Here is a 14,633-nt window from a genome sequence, read left to right on the forward strand (position 1 = left end):
TAAATAATATTGAGCATCTTTTCACACCGATCAGTCCCTCCAGAATTTCAAATTTTTTATTTTTTTTTGCTCTAAAAATCAGAAAATAAAATTTTTCTTTTCTGATTTTTTAAAATGTTTTATTGTTATTTTTCTATGAAAATCAAAACTTTTCTGATGCCAATTTAGAAATACAGTACAGACCAAAAGTTTGGACACACTTTCTCATTGAATTCAATGAGGTGTGTCCAAACCTTTGGTCTGTACTGTATTTGCAAGAAATGTTGAAATATTTGTGCTTACGTATGATAAATTTCTCTCAAATAATCAATCGCAGACTAGAACTTGAAATAATTAAGCCCGAGGCAGAAGTGTAGAAGTTAAATATACTGCCACCGTCTGGTGGGAGTTGGCATCACTTCAAACCAATGTTCTTGACCATTTTTCAATACTCATTTATACACAAAGGTAAAAATTATGCAATTTGTTGATTTTGCGTTCATTTCCGTGATCACAGTGAAATTAGACATATTGATTAATGTAATTTGACAAGTAAAGAGAAAAAAACCACTTTGATTTGATTAATAAAATAATATTTAAGCACATTACTGTTGCCTTGAAGGTTCTAATTGTGCATATCTCAGCCGTTTAAAGGGCCACATAAAAAAGATTTGTTGATTTTAATGTTAAAATAAAACAAAGTGAGGACAACTAAATGTAGTTTGAGATAAAACAATTTTTTTTCTGCAAAACTAATGCAAGAATAATAATACTAGTAAAAAATAGACTCACCAGAAGTCTGAGTCCGTCAATCTTTAATCTGGTCACAGTTCCAGCGCAGTCCTGCATGTTATTCTGACGGTAATCGCAGAAAAACGTTATCAGTAGCCACATCCTGTCAGTCACTGTTTAATTCTTCAAATGTTGAGGGAAATAGATCCCCGCCATCAGCTGTAAAACGTTTTGTTATTCCTCTTAAACCCACCTTACACATAAAAAGCGCCACTTTCATGTGGTCCCACCCTTCACACTCTTCTCTGGTCGGCAGGTTCATGTCTGCCGCCCCTGGGAGCCTCTAACTCCTGACGTTGTGGTTCCAGAGCGAGTTTCCACACACTGATGGTCCAGCGCTGCTTCAGTTTGAAGAAGTACAGGCACCGAGGTCACCTTAGAGTAAAAATACATGCCCAGTCTCATTCTTCATCATACATAAATATCAAATGTCCTGGAACTGTAACTAAAACACAAGTGAACATTTCCCCATTGACGGTCTTACGGCATCAACAAAAGGGAAGCTGGAACTTCCTGAAAAAATATTCTATATTAAAACTGCAAGAAACCAAATGTGTCACAATAACAGGGTTTACTGTTAGGCAATGTAATATGAAATGGAGTTTTTATTTTGAGCATACTCATTATACTGCTAATCAGCACTAAATGGACATTTCTGTAGATTTTGCAAAACCCAAAAGATTCTAAAAACAAAAACAAGTTGAATCCAAGCTTTGTTTACATCTCAGAACGCATAAAAAATATAGAAAACGACATTTTTTAATTATAAGTCTAATACTATCATCAATATTCAAGAAACATTGACTGAAAATAAGCTCCTATATCTTGCTTAAAAATTACTTGTAACTTACTTTCATCAGTTTACATCAGTTCACCAGAAACTAAACAAAGAAACGTGATAATATTTTGTTATAGCAGTGAAAATCTCACAACACACTCAAACTCAAAAGTTAGTTATTTTGTAATGTACATCGGCATGCCCGCATTTTCTCTAGGTTTAAAGAGATAGAAAGAAAAAAATCAACAAAATGTGGAAATCCTTGACAATTGTTACTTACAGGGAATCCATCATGCAACAATTCTCAAGGATTTCCACATTTTGCACCTTTTTATACTTCCACACTGTTTCTTAAAACAAACCAAGCATTTAAAAAACAACACAAAAAAAAACACTCATCTGTTTTTTTGGCAACAAGTTAATGATTTTTGGTGTTTTATGGTTCCAAAAACCTTCTGATTGTTAAAAGACATTCAACAGGCAATGTGCTCTTACCTAGCCTACTTTTGTACAATGGCTGCTGGAAAAGATAGATAGATAAATCTTTATTGTCATTGTCACAAGAACAACGAAATTTAAACCCCACAGGGACTAGTGTTTTATTGTTGACTTACCATACAGAAACCACTTGCTGCATTCTTGGTCATTGTGCAGGAGGCTGTACTTCTGCTTTTCAAAGATGTACGGTTGCATAATTGCACATTTTAATTTGAGAGTGTAAACGTTGAGTTTCGGGGGCGTGGCCAGAAGCAGCTTATTTGAATTTAAAGAGACAAGACACCCTGGAACAGGCCATTCTGAAATGGACCAGGCTAAAATCTCATTATCTAAGAATGATTTTGTGAAAAAAAATGTAGTGATTATGTTTTGTATAGACCATAAATCCTAACCAGATCAAGGAAGCATAATAGGTCCCCCATAGGGCCATATGAAAATATAATAAAAGCCAAATATAATATTTGTGCATTTTTGCACACCTTCACTTTCCACCTCTAAAAGGTTGAACTATGGTTGATTGTAGCTCCTTTTGAGAATCAGCATCAGATGCACTCGCTTCATTTCTCATCTTAAAGAGAAAAATCTGCTTGTACTCAACAAGTGGTACACAAAAATTATCTAGAGGAAGTACATTCCTCAAATATAACTTCAACCGCAGAGTTTGACCGTGTGAGCATCACTTTTACACCGTGTACCAAATTATTATGCAAATTTGATTTAAGTGTCATAAAGATGAAATTTTTTGTTGTGCTATTACATTCATAGATGGTATTGTGTGTCAGGGCTCTTTGAATCACTATAATTAATTTCAGAGAGCTGGTTGATAGTTTGTCTGGTGAGCTCAATTAAAGGAAATCTACTTGAGAAGGATGTTCCACATTATTAAGCAGGCCACAGGTTTCAAGTAACATGGGAAAGAGAAAGGATCTCTCTGCTGACAAAAATCATCAGATAGTGTAGAGCCATATGACAAGATATGAAAACATTAGATATTAACAAAAACTGAAGCGTTAGCATTGTACTGTGAAGAGATTTGTGACTGATTCAGAACAAAGATGGTTTGTGCAGATAAAGGCATAATGAGGAAGGTTTCTGTTATACAAATTCATCGGATTAAGAGAGCAGCTGCTAAAATGCCCTTACAAAGCAGCAAACAGTTATTTGAAGCTGCTGGAGCCTCTGGAACCTCAAGGTGGAGGATCCTCCAGAGGCTTGCGGTGCATGAAGCTACTATTGGGCCACCAACCAGAGCTCACAAGCAGAAACAGTGGCAGTGGGCCGGACATGAAGATTAATTTTAAAACAGGCTTGTTCACTGATGACTGGTGTGCAACCCTGGATGGCCCAGATGGACACAGTAGTGGATTGGTGGTGGATGGTCACCACGTCCCAACACGGCTGTGACGTCAGCAAGGAGGTGGTGGAGTCATGCTTTGGGTCGAAATCATAGGGAGAGAGAGAGAGAGCTGGCCGGCCCCTTCAGAGTCCCTGAAGGTGTGAAAATGACCTCAGCAAAGTATCTGGACTTTCTGACTGATCACTTTCTTTCATGGTTCAAAAAGAAGAGCTGTACCTTCAGTAGCAAAATCATCTTCATCATGACAATCCACCATCTCATGCTGCAAGGAATACCACTGTGTCATTGGCTGCTATGGGCATAAAAGGGGAGAAACTCATGGTGTGGTCACCATCCTCCTCTGACCTCTGACCTCAACCCTATTGAGAACCTTTGGAGTTTGATTAAGCAGAAGATCTGAGGGTGGAATGCAGTTCATATCAAAACAGCAGCTCTGGGAAGGTTTTCTGACATCCTGCAAAGAAATTCAAGCAGAAACTTTCCACAAACTCACAAGTTCAATGGATCAAGAATTGTGCTGTGATATCAAAGAAGGTCCTATGTTAACATGTAACTGGGTCTGTTGAGATGTTTTTGATTGAAATAGCTTTTGATTTTAGTACATGTGACCACTTAATGCTGCACATTCAAAGAATGACATTTTGAAGTTCTTTATAATCCATAAAATGTTTAGAAAATCTGCTGTGCATAATAATTTGGAACATTTTGCATTTTGAGTTTTTTATTTTTGAAAAAAATACTGTTGTCATGGGGAGCTTTGTTCAGTAAAATTAGATTTATACTGTAATAGTTCATGACTTGAAAATTATACTGACCATCATTTGCATTGACCATTTAAGAAAATCTGAGAAAATATCACTTGCATAATAATTTTTTACACAGTGTAGATGATTGCTGAAGTTTTAAGATTTGAAATTAGTAACTAATTCAGTGGTTATGCTCAGCTACTAAACTAACTCTTCGGCTGAAGCGGACTTCCTGTTTGGTGGATTTCACTCATGCAAATGTAAATTTATAAATGTGAAGAATGGGGATGTGGATGAATTACAAAAATATTGGCAGACAATGTTAAAGTATAGAGGGAAAGCAAAGACTGGCATTTTATCGGCCAAAAAAATCTCAAAATACTTTAAAAGATGAATTCAACTGACCAAAGGAAGTCATGCGATTTTATCAAATAGTTTTATTTAGATCCAATTGGAGTCCAAGTCTTAATAGGTAGACAGTTTGGGCCGTCTACCAAGACCAGCTGAGGGAAAAGAAAAACAAAGAGAGTACACAATGTTAATGGCAGCAGCTTCATTAATAACTTTGTCTAAGAAAGATGCAACTAAACATAGAAGCACTTGGCAAGGAGAAACAAATGACAACATGGTGTTAATTGCAGCAATAATTGAAAATAATGCATGAGCAGTGAGTAGAGGGAGTACAAATTTAGTAACCGACAAGAAGCTCTGCTTGCCAATTTGTCCAACTGTGGCAGGTGAAACTAAAGGAGTGTCACACTTTACTCTCAATATGAATATTTTTGTGCCAGAAAAACAAACTAAAACTGAAAAATCTGAATCAAATTCAGCTTTTTTATTGGTTTATTGCTTTATTTTTTTAAACAAAAAGAGGCTTTTCAGTCACGTCCACTAAAACAAGTGTGAATATTATTAAAAAAATTTATTATTTCAGTTGCACAGTTCACAAAGTGAAACACATTATCTTGATTAATTAGACAGACTGAAGTAATTATGATGATTTTCTGCTTACAGCTAATTAAAACACAACAATTACGATTAGAATATTACATCAAGCCAATAAAAAACATTTTTAATACAGAAATGTGACATTGCATATAATTGTGCCTTTTTTACAGGAATATGCTAGATGGATTTGTGGAAGATTATTTATGAGACACAAAGATTTTAGTGAGCACTTTCATTACAGAGGTGAGCAGAGTAGCCAAAAATTACACTCAAGTTAAAGTAGCACTACTTCAACATATTTTTACTCAAGTAAAAAGTGGCCATCCAAGAAATTACTCAAGTAAGAGTAAAAAAGTATGTGGTAAAAAAGTATACTCAAGTAACTGATCAAATTATTAATATTGGTTAAAAGGTTCTAGTTCTTTAGGATATTATTTCACTATCAATGGGCCCTGCGATGTTACCTAGCAACGCCAGCCAAGCCTAGCCCGTCGCCTAGCAACCCAGTTCGAGTTCCACTGGCAGATTATTTCACATGTAACCAAACATTTTGCCAATGTTACAAGTGGAACATTTTGCCAATGGAACTAGTATGTTTTCATCAATATTAACTTAAAATAAGCTCATATTTCTTCCTGAAAAGTTACTTATGATCAGAGGGGACAAAGTTGCCAAATATTGTACTCAAATAAGATCAGCACTACCTCAACATAGTTTTACTCAAATGTAAAAAGTGGTAGAAATTAGTTGGGTAAAAAATGTATTTGATAAAAAGTCTACTCAAATACTGAGTAACTGATCAAATGATCAATCATTTAAAATTTACATCATCAGATGGACAAAAATATAAAGTTAAGTGGAAATTTTGATATGTTTAGGACCAAAATTTAAATAATTCATATAACTAACAAAAAATAACAAAATCACCCAGAAGAAAATTTTTCCAAATCAGTTTCTTTCAATATAAAACTTATGAGACTTTAACAAAAACTGTAGGTGTGTGTCTGGTGAATTATTGTTTTTCATTCAGTGGGTAGAAAATCCAGAAATTTTACTCAAGTAAGAGTAGAAATACTTTATGGTAAAAACACTCCTAAAAGTAATTTTATTCAAAAAAGTTACTCGCGTAAATGTAACTGAGTAAATGTAATTAGTTGCCACCCAACTTTTCTTGGGTGCAAAGTTGTTTGTAGAAATTGGATTGTTTTATTTTAATGATACATTATTTCAGATAAACCTTTTATTATTTTAATAATACACTTTTATAGTAGAAGCTCAAAAGCATTTTTGTTATCTAATTACCTAAATGTGATGTGAAAACTTGTAAAGGTTCATTTAGAGGTAATGTAACAGCTCCTTTTGTCAACATCATTGTTTGTTGCAACTGATATATTTTTCTCCTTTTGTAACCCAAACAGTTTGCCTTCAGAACTGTGTGAGAAGTTAATGCAGATTGAATTTTATCTCAACTTCCTCAAGTTTTGTTGAATATTTGGTTTTGTTTGACTCTTCATGTTCCCTTGTGTAGAGAAATTTTCCAGTTTTGTTTTCAGATCCTTCGCTTGTCTCGCTCTTTTGTTAGCACCATGTCAGCCTGATGTTTGAGTCGTCTCTCGTTTTAAACTTCCTGCCTCAGCATCACGTTTTTTTTCCTTTTTTGTTGATTTATAAAAGTTGTTTATTTTTACTTTCCAACTGCTTTGGGAGTCTTTCTTGTTTTTGAGCGCTGCTCTTTGCAAAAAAACCCCCCAAAAACAAACAAAAGGCTCTTCATGCCCAAAGGTTGTCAGGCCAAAATTTCTCCATGAATAATAAAATAAAAAAATATAAAAACAATGGAAATGCACTCTAGCTGAGCTCTTTCCGCAGAGGAACAACAGCTTATTTCTCGTCAGACTAGAATAGAAATATGTGTACTTTTGTGCTATCCATATGAACAGAAAAATAAGGATAACAGTACAGTGAGGATAAAACTCAAATTAAAACAAATGTGCAACTGAGTAGGAAAATAAATGCAAAAAAAGTCCAACAGACTATTTACAACAAATTAAAAGAGAACAGTTAGATTTGTTTTTTATATGTGTGATCCTTATTTTCCTTATTTGTCAACAGGACAAATATTTCAAATATTACACACCACCACAACTGGTTTCTTTATTTTATTTCAACACACTAATGGCCTAATGTCCAAAAAGTGAATAGAGCCCTAAATGATTATCAAAGTAAGAGATATGCACCATTATTTAATTAAGAAGGATTTTTTTTTCTTTAATATTTGCATGATAAGATGGTCACTAGGGCAGTTGTCCAACTTTTGGACGTTTACAGATGCCTGAAGATGATTGGTTTATCGCAGGAAACATGATGATGACGTATCCTGTATTAGGATGATTTATCATGGAAACTTAAAGTGTCACTGTCCTCAGAAAGCAGAACAGATTATATCTCCCAGAGGTCAACTTGGTGTTTTTATTTATTTTGAACATGATAGCAGTATTAAATAATAACAGACATAAACAAGGAATGCAAAACACATAATCTTAACATGTTTGAAAATGAGGAAGAATATATAATCCCACTTTAAGGAAAAATGCTGGAAATGTCTCTCTGCCACGTTGTAGGCAACCATAATGGACTGACTGACTTTTAACTAAAACAAAACCTAACTCCACTCCGGCCACAAGGGGGCAGTAAATCAGTAAATCAACAGAAGACAAATACACAATACAGTCTAGAAAGGCTGTTTTGTTAGGGGAGGTGTGAATGTGCGATCAAATCTTAATTAGAACCAGAAAAGTCAAACTCTGGCCCGCCTACAAACCTCAGTTTGGTTAAAGTGAACTCTGGTTCGAATGCAAATGTGAACACCAAACGACTGGAAACCGCTCCCAAATCAGGAAGCAGGCTACAACGCAGGACACTCTGGGTAAATGCAACCAAAACAAAAGTTCTAGTTTGGCGCTAACAGGAGGAATGACTTCTGGTCTTTTAACAAAAGCAAAAGAGAAATCATACAACCACCAAAATCTGAAGCCAGTCTATTTTTGTTTACATTTTGTGAAGAAGGACTTTGTGTCTTCTTAAGAGGTTTTTGTGTCTCTACCTTGAGGGGTGTGTGGTGCAGCGCCCCCACAGGCGAGGAGGGGAACAGGTTTAGTTTTGACTCAGTGAAGTGAGAAAGAGAACCACAGCAGTCGGTTCAGTTTTGGTCCCCAATTGAACCGAGTCTACTGGACTATCAGGTGTAAAAACAACCTTAAGGGAGAGCTTTTGTCAGGTGAAACTAAGACTGATGTTGATCCTTTCCCAGTAAATTGAAAACAACTTCATGTGTTGGGTGTGTCAGTGATGCTGTCGGCCATGTTGTTTTCTACAAACCCTAGAAACCTTGAGAATGGCATTAACAAATTTCTTTAAGTTTGAGCTCCATTCTCTATTTTGAGTGTGACTGAATTGAAAGTTTTTCACTCAGAGGCAGATTATTTTGGATAAATACAAATATTATATCAAAAACTGCATTTGGTATTTATTCAGGTTGTTATTAATCTGAAACATTTAGCTGTGACCAAAAAGCCAGACGCTTATTTAATAAAAAACTCCACAGAAGTTTTCACAGAGTTCCTGGCAGGATTTAGCTTCCCTCCAGGGAGGCGGCTGAATCCCGGTCACCTGGCGAACCCCATCTCAGCTGTCCTGCCATGTCCGGTTCGTCCCGCCACTCACCGTCTCATTATGTCCGGACCAAGTCGGCACCATCTGCTCTCCAGCTTTAATTAGCTCGCCTCCTAAAATGAAAGTCTTTGTGTGCGTTTCCCCAGAGGGCCCCGCCGCTCACATACGGCCTTTGCACACATACAGGTTCTGCATGTGCAAGCTGTTGATGATTAGTACCATTTACCGGCGGGAATATGACTGCATGCGCTTTGGTCAGGAACACAGACTGAAAATAGATTCGAGATGCAAGACCCATTGATCGTTTTAATTTCCAAAGAGGTAATTACAACAAGAGGCATTCTGCTGCAGAGAACAACGATACAAAAAAGGTCTTAATTTGCTTCAGCTGTAATTATGCACAAAATGCTTTAGATGCACACGCAGAAACGAGTTGTTTATTTTGGCACTGAATAAAACCTTTGCAGACCTTGATTCTTCATCCAATTAGGACAGCCTTGTTCTCATCCTCACCCTAATAAGCACACCTTGCTTTCCTGTGACAGGAATTAGTACACGACTCTCATTAGTGTGGAGTGCCGGGGGTTAATGGATGTCAGAGGACAGACACGACTAATTGGTGGACTGTTTACCCCTCCAATCAGTCAGCGGTAGATGAGGGTGCTGGCCCCTATCCAAAAATGAAACCAAGGAAATTATGCAATCTTTAGGAGGAATGCTGCTATCTCTGCAAAAGATTTCTGCACCGGATTGGTGCTAATAGCCTGCGCAGGAGTGCTCTAACATTAGGTTGAAAAATGCTTATGAACCCCCCTCACGTTGTTGTTTACATCTGGAAATGCCGCACATGCTCACAATGCTGGAGAGTGAAAAGACGCAGTAGAACAATCCCTAAATGAAACATGGAGATGTAGCTATTATTACTTTAGTGCTGTGCGCCACAGCAGAGGGAAAAATAACGCAGAAAAACTGTTGAAGAACAACTCAGCCACTTTTTACTCGCTCTCTTTGTTGGCTATGATAACGGCGTAGACTCGTTGCCATAGCAACTGACATCATCACAAAATGTTTCAGGATTCAACACCAAAACACACTCAGACATTTCTCACAAAAATAGCAGAACATTCAGTTTGTTACAGTTTTATGTTTTAAGACTTGACGATTAGTCTGCGATTTTAAATAAGTGACCGCTGTGGTAGATTAGCTACCACAGCTATTAGCTAAGCTAACACTGCGGTTGTTTGTGTTTTCATAACCAAGTTTTTATAATAAGTAGAACCACATTTATCCAGAGATTTCTACTGACCAAAATCAGCTTTTATTTAATTGTCTGAATTTGGCTAAATATTCAGTTGGCAAGCATTTTCAGTTGGATAAACTTGATTTGGTTACTTGTAACAAATTAATATTTGCATTGCTGAATTGTTTCAGATGACACTACTAATTCAGGGAGGAAGTGGAAATTTACAGATTATCTGTCTCATATAAAACTGTCATGATATGGCGACAATTTTAATAAATATGAAGAAAATATACAGCTCTGGAAAAAATGAAGAGAATGCTCCACTGAACCCCATTGAAAACCTCGGTTATTCCACCGTATGTTGGTTTCTGAACTCTTCCTGAGTTAAAACATTAGTATTGTAGATTCTAAATGAATATGAACTTGTTTTCTTTGCATTATTTGAGGTCTGAAAGCACTGCATCTTTTTCGTTACTCTGACCTTTTTCATTTTCTACTAATAAATAACATTTTTTTGCTTGTTGTCACTGACATGTCAGTAGTTCATAGAATAAGAAAACAATGTTCATTTTATTGAAATATATACTTAGAAAAAGTAAAATGAGAGAAACTGATAATTTGGTCTCTTAATATTTTCCAGAGCTGTTTACTTAAAGAAAAGTTACATACTGAACCTTTAAGTTTGACAAATTACCAAAAACAGAGGAAGTTTTTCATGGCATTGTTGTTCCCCACCGAACAGCTTTTACTGGAAATGAACGACTTCATACCAGCAGAGTGTTTTTATGTTTTCTTCCCCTCTGGTATTAATAATCAGTCGATCTTGGCAGGTGGTTTTTTGGTAAACACCAAATCCTCAACACCTGTTGCCAGAAGCCTTTTCAGCCTGGCTCTGAGCAGCTTTGTTTCAACTGAAACGCCGTCCCAGAGAGCAACGAGACATAAATAACCAACTGTGCCACAGCCAAAGTGGCCGTTATTCCCCGACAGAAGCTGCACACAGCAACTAAACAACAGCAGGAATTCCCGTAGGTGCAGCTCATATCCAAAGAGATGTTTCACGCTCCCGCCGCACCCCGTCCGAAGAAGAGGTCGAAACCAGCAGAGGACAGTTTCTGCAGGCGTGAAGAGGCGACGTTCCAGGATGTTAGAATATTCCTGGTAGAGAGGAAAATGGGCCGCAGCCGGAGAAGCTTTCTGACCCAGCTGGCCAGGTCAAAGGGCTTTGTTGTGGAAGACATTCTCAGGTTGGAAAAAAGAGATTTTGTTGTTGATGTCTGGCCCTAAAAGCTTTTTCTTAGTGACGCTTTTATAAAAAGGTTCTGATGGATTTCAATGGCATTTCCTAACCTTGAAGAAATAATTTAAAGGCCTCCTTCAGTCGGTCCAGCAGGCAGGCTTATAGAGATGCTAAATTAGGGCTTATCTTTTGTCACAAGCTTCTGCTTTTGTGTCATTTTTATCTAATTAGCCAGTGACAGTGTCACTGATGCCTCATGAAGATCTAATTATGAAGGATTATGGAATCATAGGGCATTATGAGATTCCCCCTGTATGATAACCTTGAGTAAAAATACGGCATTATCACAGAAATTACAAAAACCCTGATAATTCTCTACATATATTTATTGATATTTTTCTAATATAAACCTACAAGATTAGAAAAAGAAAAATTCAGACTTTTTTCTCAGAATTTTGACTTTTTTTTTCTTAAAATTTTGACTTTAATCTCAAAATTAAAAAAACCCAAAACATTTTGTTTTTTGACAAAAAAAACATTTTTATGCCAAAAAAAAAATATATATATATATATGATATATATATATGTATATTTTTGGCATAAAAATGTTTTTATGCCAAAAATTTTTGACTTTTTTGTCAAAATTTTGATATTTTTTATTTAGAGGTTTTACACAAAATTTAGACTTTAATCTGAATTTTGAGTCCAAATCTTGATATTTGGACTTTTTTCCTCAATTTTTTTTTCTTCTGAAAATTTGACCTTTTTCTCAAAATTTTGACTTTTTTTCTTAAAACTTTGACTTTAATATCAAAATAAAAAAAACCCAAAACATTTTGTTTTTTGACAAAAAAACATTTTTATGCCAAAAAATAATATATTTTTTTTGTCTAAAATTTTTGACTATTTTGTCAAAATTTTGATATTTTTTATTTAGAGGTTTTACACAAAATTTAGACTTTAATCTGAATTTAGAGTCCAAATCTTGATATTTGGACTTTTTTCCCCTCACAATTTGTTTTTTTCTTCTGGAAATTTGGCCTTTTTCTCAAAATTTTTACTTTTTTTCTTAAAACTCTGACTTCAATATCAAAATTTACAGTTTTCCTCAGAATTTTTTTAATTCAAACTTTTTACTCAAATTTCAGACTTTTGGTCACATTTTGGACGTTTTCTAAAAATTCTGACTTTTTTCTCAGAATTTTGACATTTTTTTTTAACATTTTGACTTTGATCTCAAAAGAACTTTTTTTCTCAGAATTTTTATATTTTCTTATTCACACTTTTTCTCAGAAAAATAAATTTTGATTTTTTAAAATAAAATTTGACTTTGTTTTCCTCAGAATTTTCCTCTCACAAGATTAAAGTCAAAATTTTGAGTAAAATTTTTTTACTAAGATTAAAATCAGACTTCTTTTTTTCTTCAGTGGCCCTAATTGTCTTCTGTATAAACCTCAGCAATTATTAGTAATTTTGAGAAATGCTTGTTGCAGTCAATATTTGAAAAAACTGAAAAGCAAAAGAAATGTCACTTTTGTTGACTAACATAAGCGCTTTTACTATCCCGATAAATAAAGTGCATTTCTTTACAAACATGAAATGTTAAACTGACCCACAATGATTATTGGAGTTTCACAGATTAAAAAAATAAATGTAACTGCATGTTTACAAATATTTACAGAAAGCCATGTGAGGTGGTGCAGCTTTTTTTTAGCCTTATATTAGTCGCCATATCACAACAGCAGCTCACCGACTTCCTGCTTTCTGCAGAGGGAAGAAAAGAAGCAGGAAGGAAGACAGAGACACGAGTCTGAGAAAAATACCAAAAATAGAGACGACAATCCACATGTCTGTCTAAAATCAGCCGAACCGGGAGAAGGCAGAAAGGTCTATTCAGAATAAAGACCTTATTATTCATAATAAAGACCATCCTGAGAGTTTAAACTTTGTAATGCAGAGAGCTGCAATCACATTAAACACATTTTACATTCAATCTGAGTTACTATAGAAAACAATCCAATTTTCCTTCCTTTCTGCAGATCAACAACAAATGTGATGATCTTTTTCTTCATTACTTTGGGATGAAATGTGCATTATCCTCATTACATTTGGAGCTTTGCTCTTTTTGTGCCTATTCAACCATAGAAAAACTCTGAACTCTAAACCAAAAGTTGCATGTGGTTTGAAAGTGCAGCTGGTTAAAACTTTGATATATTTTCATGGACCCTTGACTCTTTGCTCAAAAAGAAAGTAGAAATTGACTCGACCATCTGCAGATTGCTGGCAGTAAGAAAACAGCACAACAGAGGTAACAAAGAGCAAAAAAAACCAAAAAAAAAACTTTTTTAATTACTTTGGTAACACATTTTTATGCCAAGTCACACTTAAGAACAAAAGCTTTGTGTGCCTGCTCCTTGGAGCGATGAATCCTCCATTGTGTGGTAATTATGGAAGCAGCATGCCCCGTTCGTTTCTTCCGTCTCTGAATGAAAGTGTCTTTCAAATCACAGACTGTGAGCGCAGCAGAAGTCCTCTGCTTGAAATCAGCCGCGTTTCAGTCGCTTTCCTTTGAGGCTGGTTGATACTCTGGATGCAGAAACCTCGCTTTTTTAAATATCGACAGTTTTGCAAAGCCGACACTTCAAGTTTTAGCTTTCGCAGCTTCGCTTTCATTTAAGAGGAGGGGGATAAAAATGAATGAAAATAGGCTCAGTAAAAGCGTCCAGACATGTATACAGTCAGTAAATGTGCATGTGTGAGGAAGAGATTGTTTGAACACGTTTCTTAGCGTTCCTGCCAGCCTGGCCATGGCAGCATTCCCAGAAACACAGCTTGAGCGTTCCTACGGTTACACTTGGCTTGATACACTTGTTTGAAACCAACGACAGGAAGTGGAGCCCGCCTGCCTCAAACTGACATTAATCCTGCAAGCTCACCAAACTGAAATCAGCTGCAGTTTGATAGCAGCACCTCCCTGTCTGGTCCTGTGCGTGTTATAGGCAGACAGCCTGGAGCATATGGCCTGACAAGCTGCGCAATGGGTTCGCAGAGACACACACGTCTTCCCGCTGGTCTGCCTTTCAGGTCCGATGCACATGAACGTCCGTCCAAATATCGGCATGTTTTTCCTGGTTGACAGATAGGCCGCTTCAGAAATGGGAGTAACCCAAATGTTCACACATGCTGTTTTGGTGTCTTGTGCCAGCAGTCATATGAACTGAAACAGTAAAAAAAAAAAAAATTCACATTTTGCTACTAATCTGAGGTAATCAGTGAATTTATACTCTATATATTCTCTCTCTCTCTTTTTTTTTCCTTCCAAATTTGTTCACATTTTCTGGACTAAGAAGAACGTTTTGTGTCAGCCGTCATAAAAGATA

General features: G+C 36.0%; 2 protein-coding genes across 3 annotated transcripts in view; one reads left to right on the plus strand and one right to left on the minus strand.

The window, feature by feature from the left end:
* Positions 1-1,258, minus strand: part of blnk (B cell linker) — a 36,291-nt gene extending 35,033 nt beyond the window's left edge. Inside the window, exons 1-2 of one of the 2 annotated variants that reach the window (XM_032554081.1) lie at positions 965-1,258; positions 772-834 (exon numbers count right to left, since the gene is read on the minus strand). In XM_032554081.1, the coding sequence (XP_032409972.1) occupies positions 772-834; positions 965-1,033 (132 nt within the window). In that variant the 5' untranslated portion in view covers positions 1,034-1,258. The remainder of the gene's footprint in view (positions 1-771; positions 835-964) is intronic. The other variant, XM_032554080.1, reaches the window with a different exon arrangement.
* Positions 1,259-10,717: 9,459 nt separating this feature from the next.
* Positions 10,718-14,633, plus strand: part of dntt (deoxynucleotidyltransferase, terminal) — a 93,052-nt gene continuing 89,136 nt past the window's right edge. The window contains exon 1 of the mRNA XM_032552410.1: positions 10,718-11,260. Within this exon, the coding sequence (XP_032408301.1) occupies positions 11,067-11,260 (194 nt within the window). The 5' untranslated portion in view covers positions 10,718-11,066. The remainder of the gene's footprint in view (positions 11,261-14,633) is intronic.

This window comes from Xiphophorus hellerii, chromosome 22 (assembly GCF_003331165.1).
Source record: "Xiphophorus hellerii strain 12219 chromosome 22, Xiphophorus_hellerii-4.1, whole genome shotgun sequence".
Taxonomy (NCBI): domain Eukaryota; kingdom Metazoa; phylum Chordata; class Actinopteri; order Cyprinodontiformes; family Poeciliidae; genus Xiphophorus; species Xiphophorus hellerii.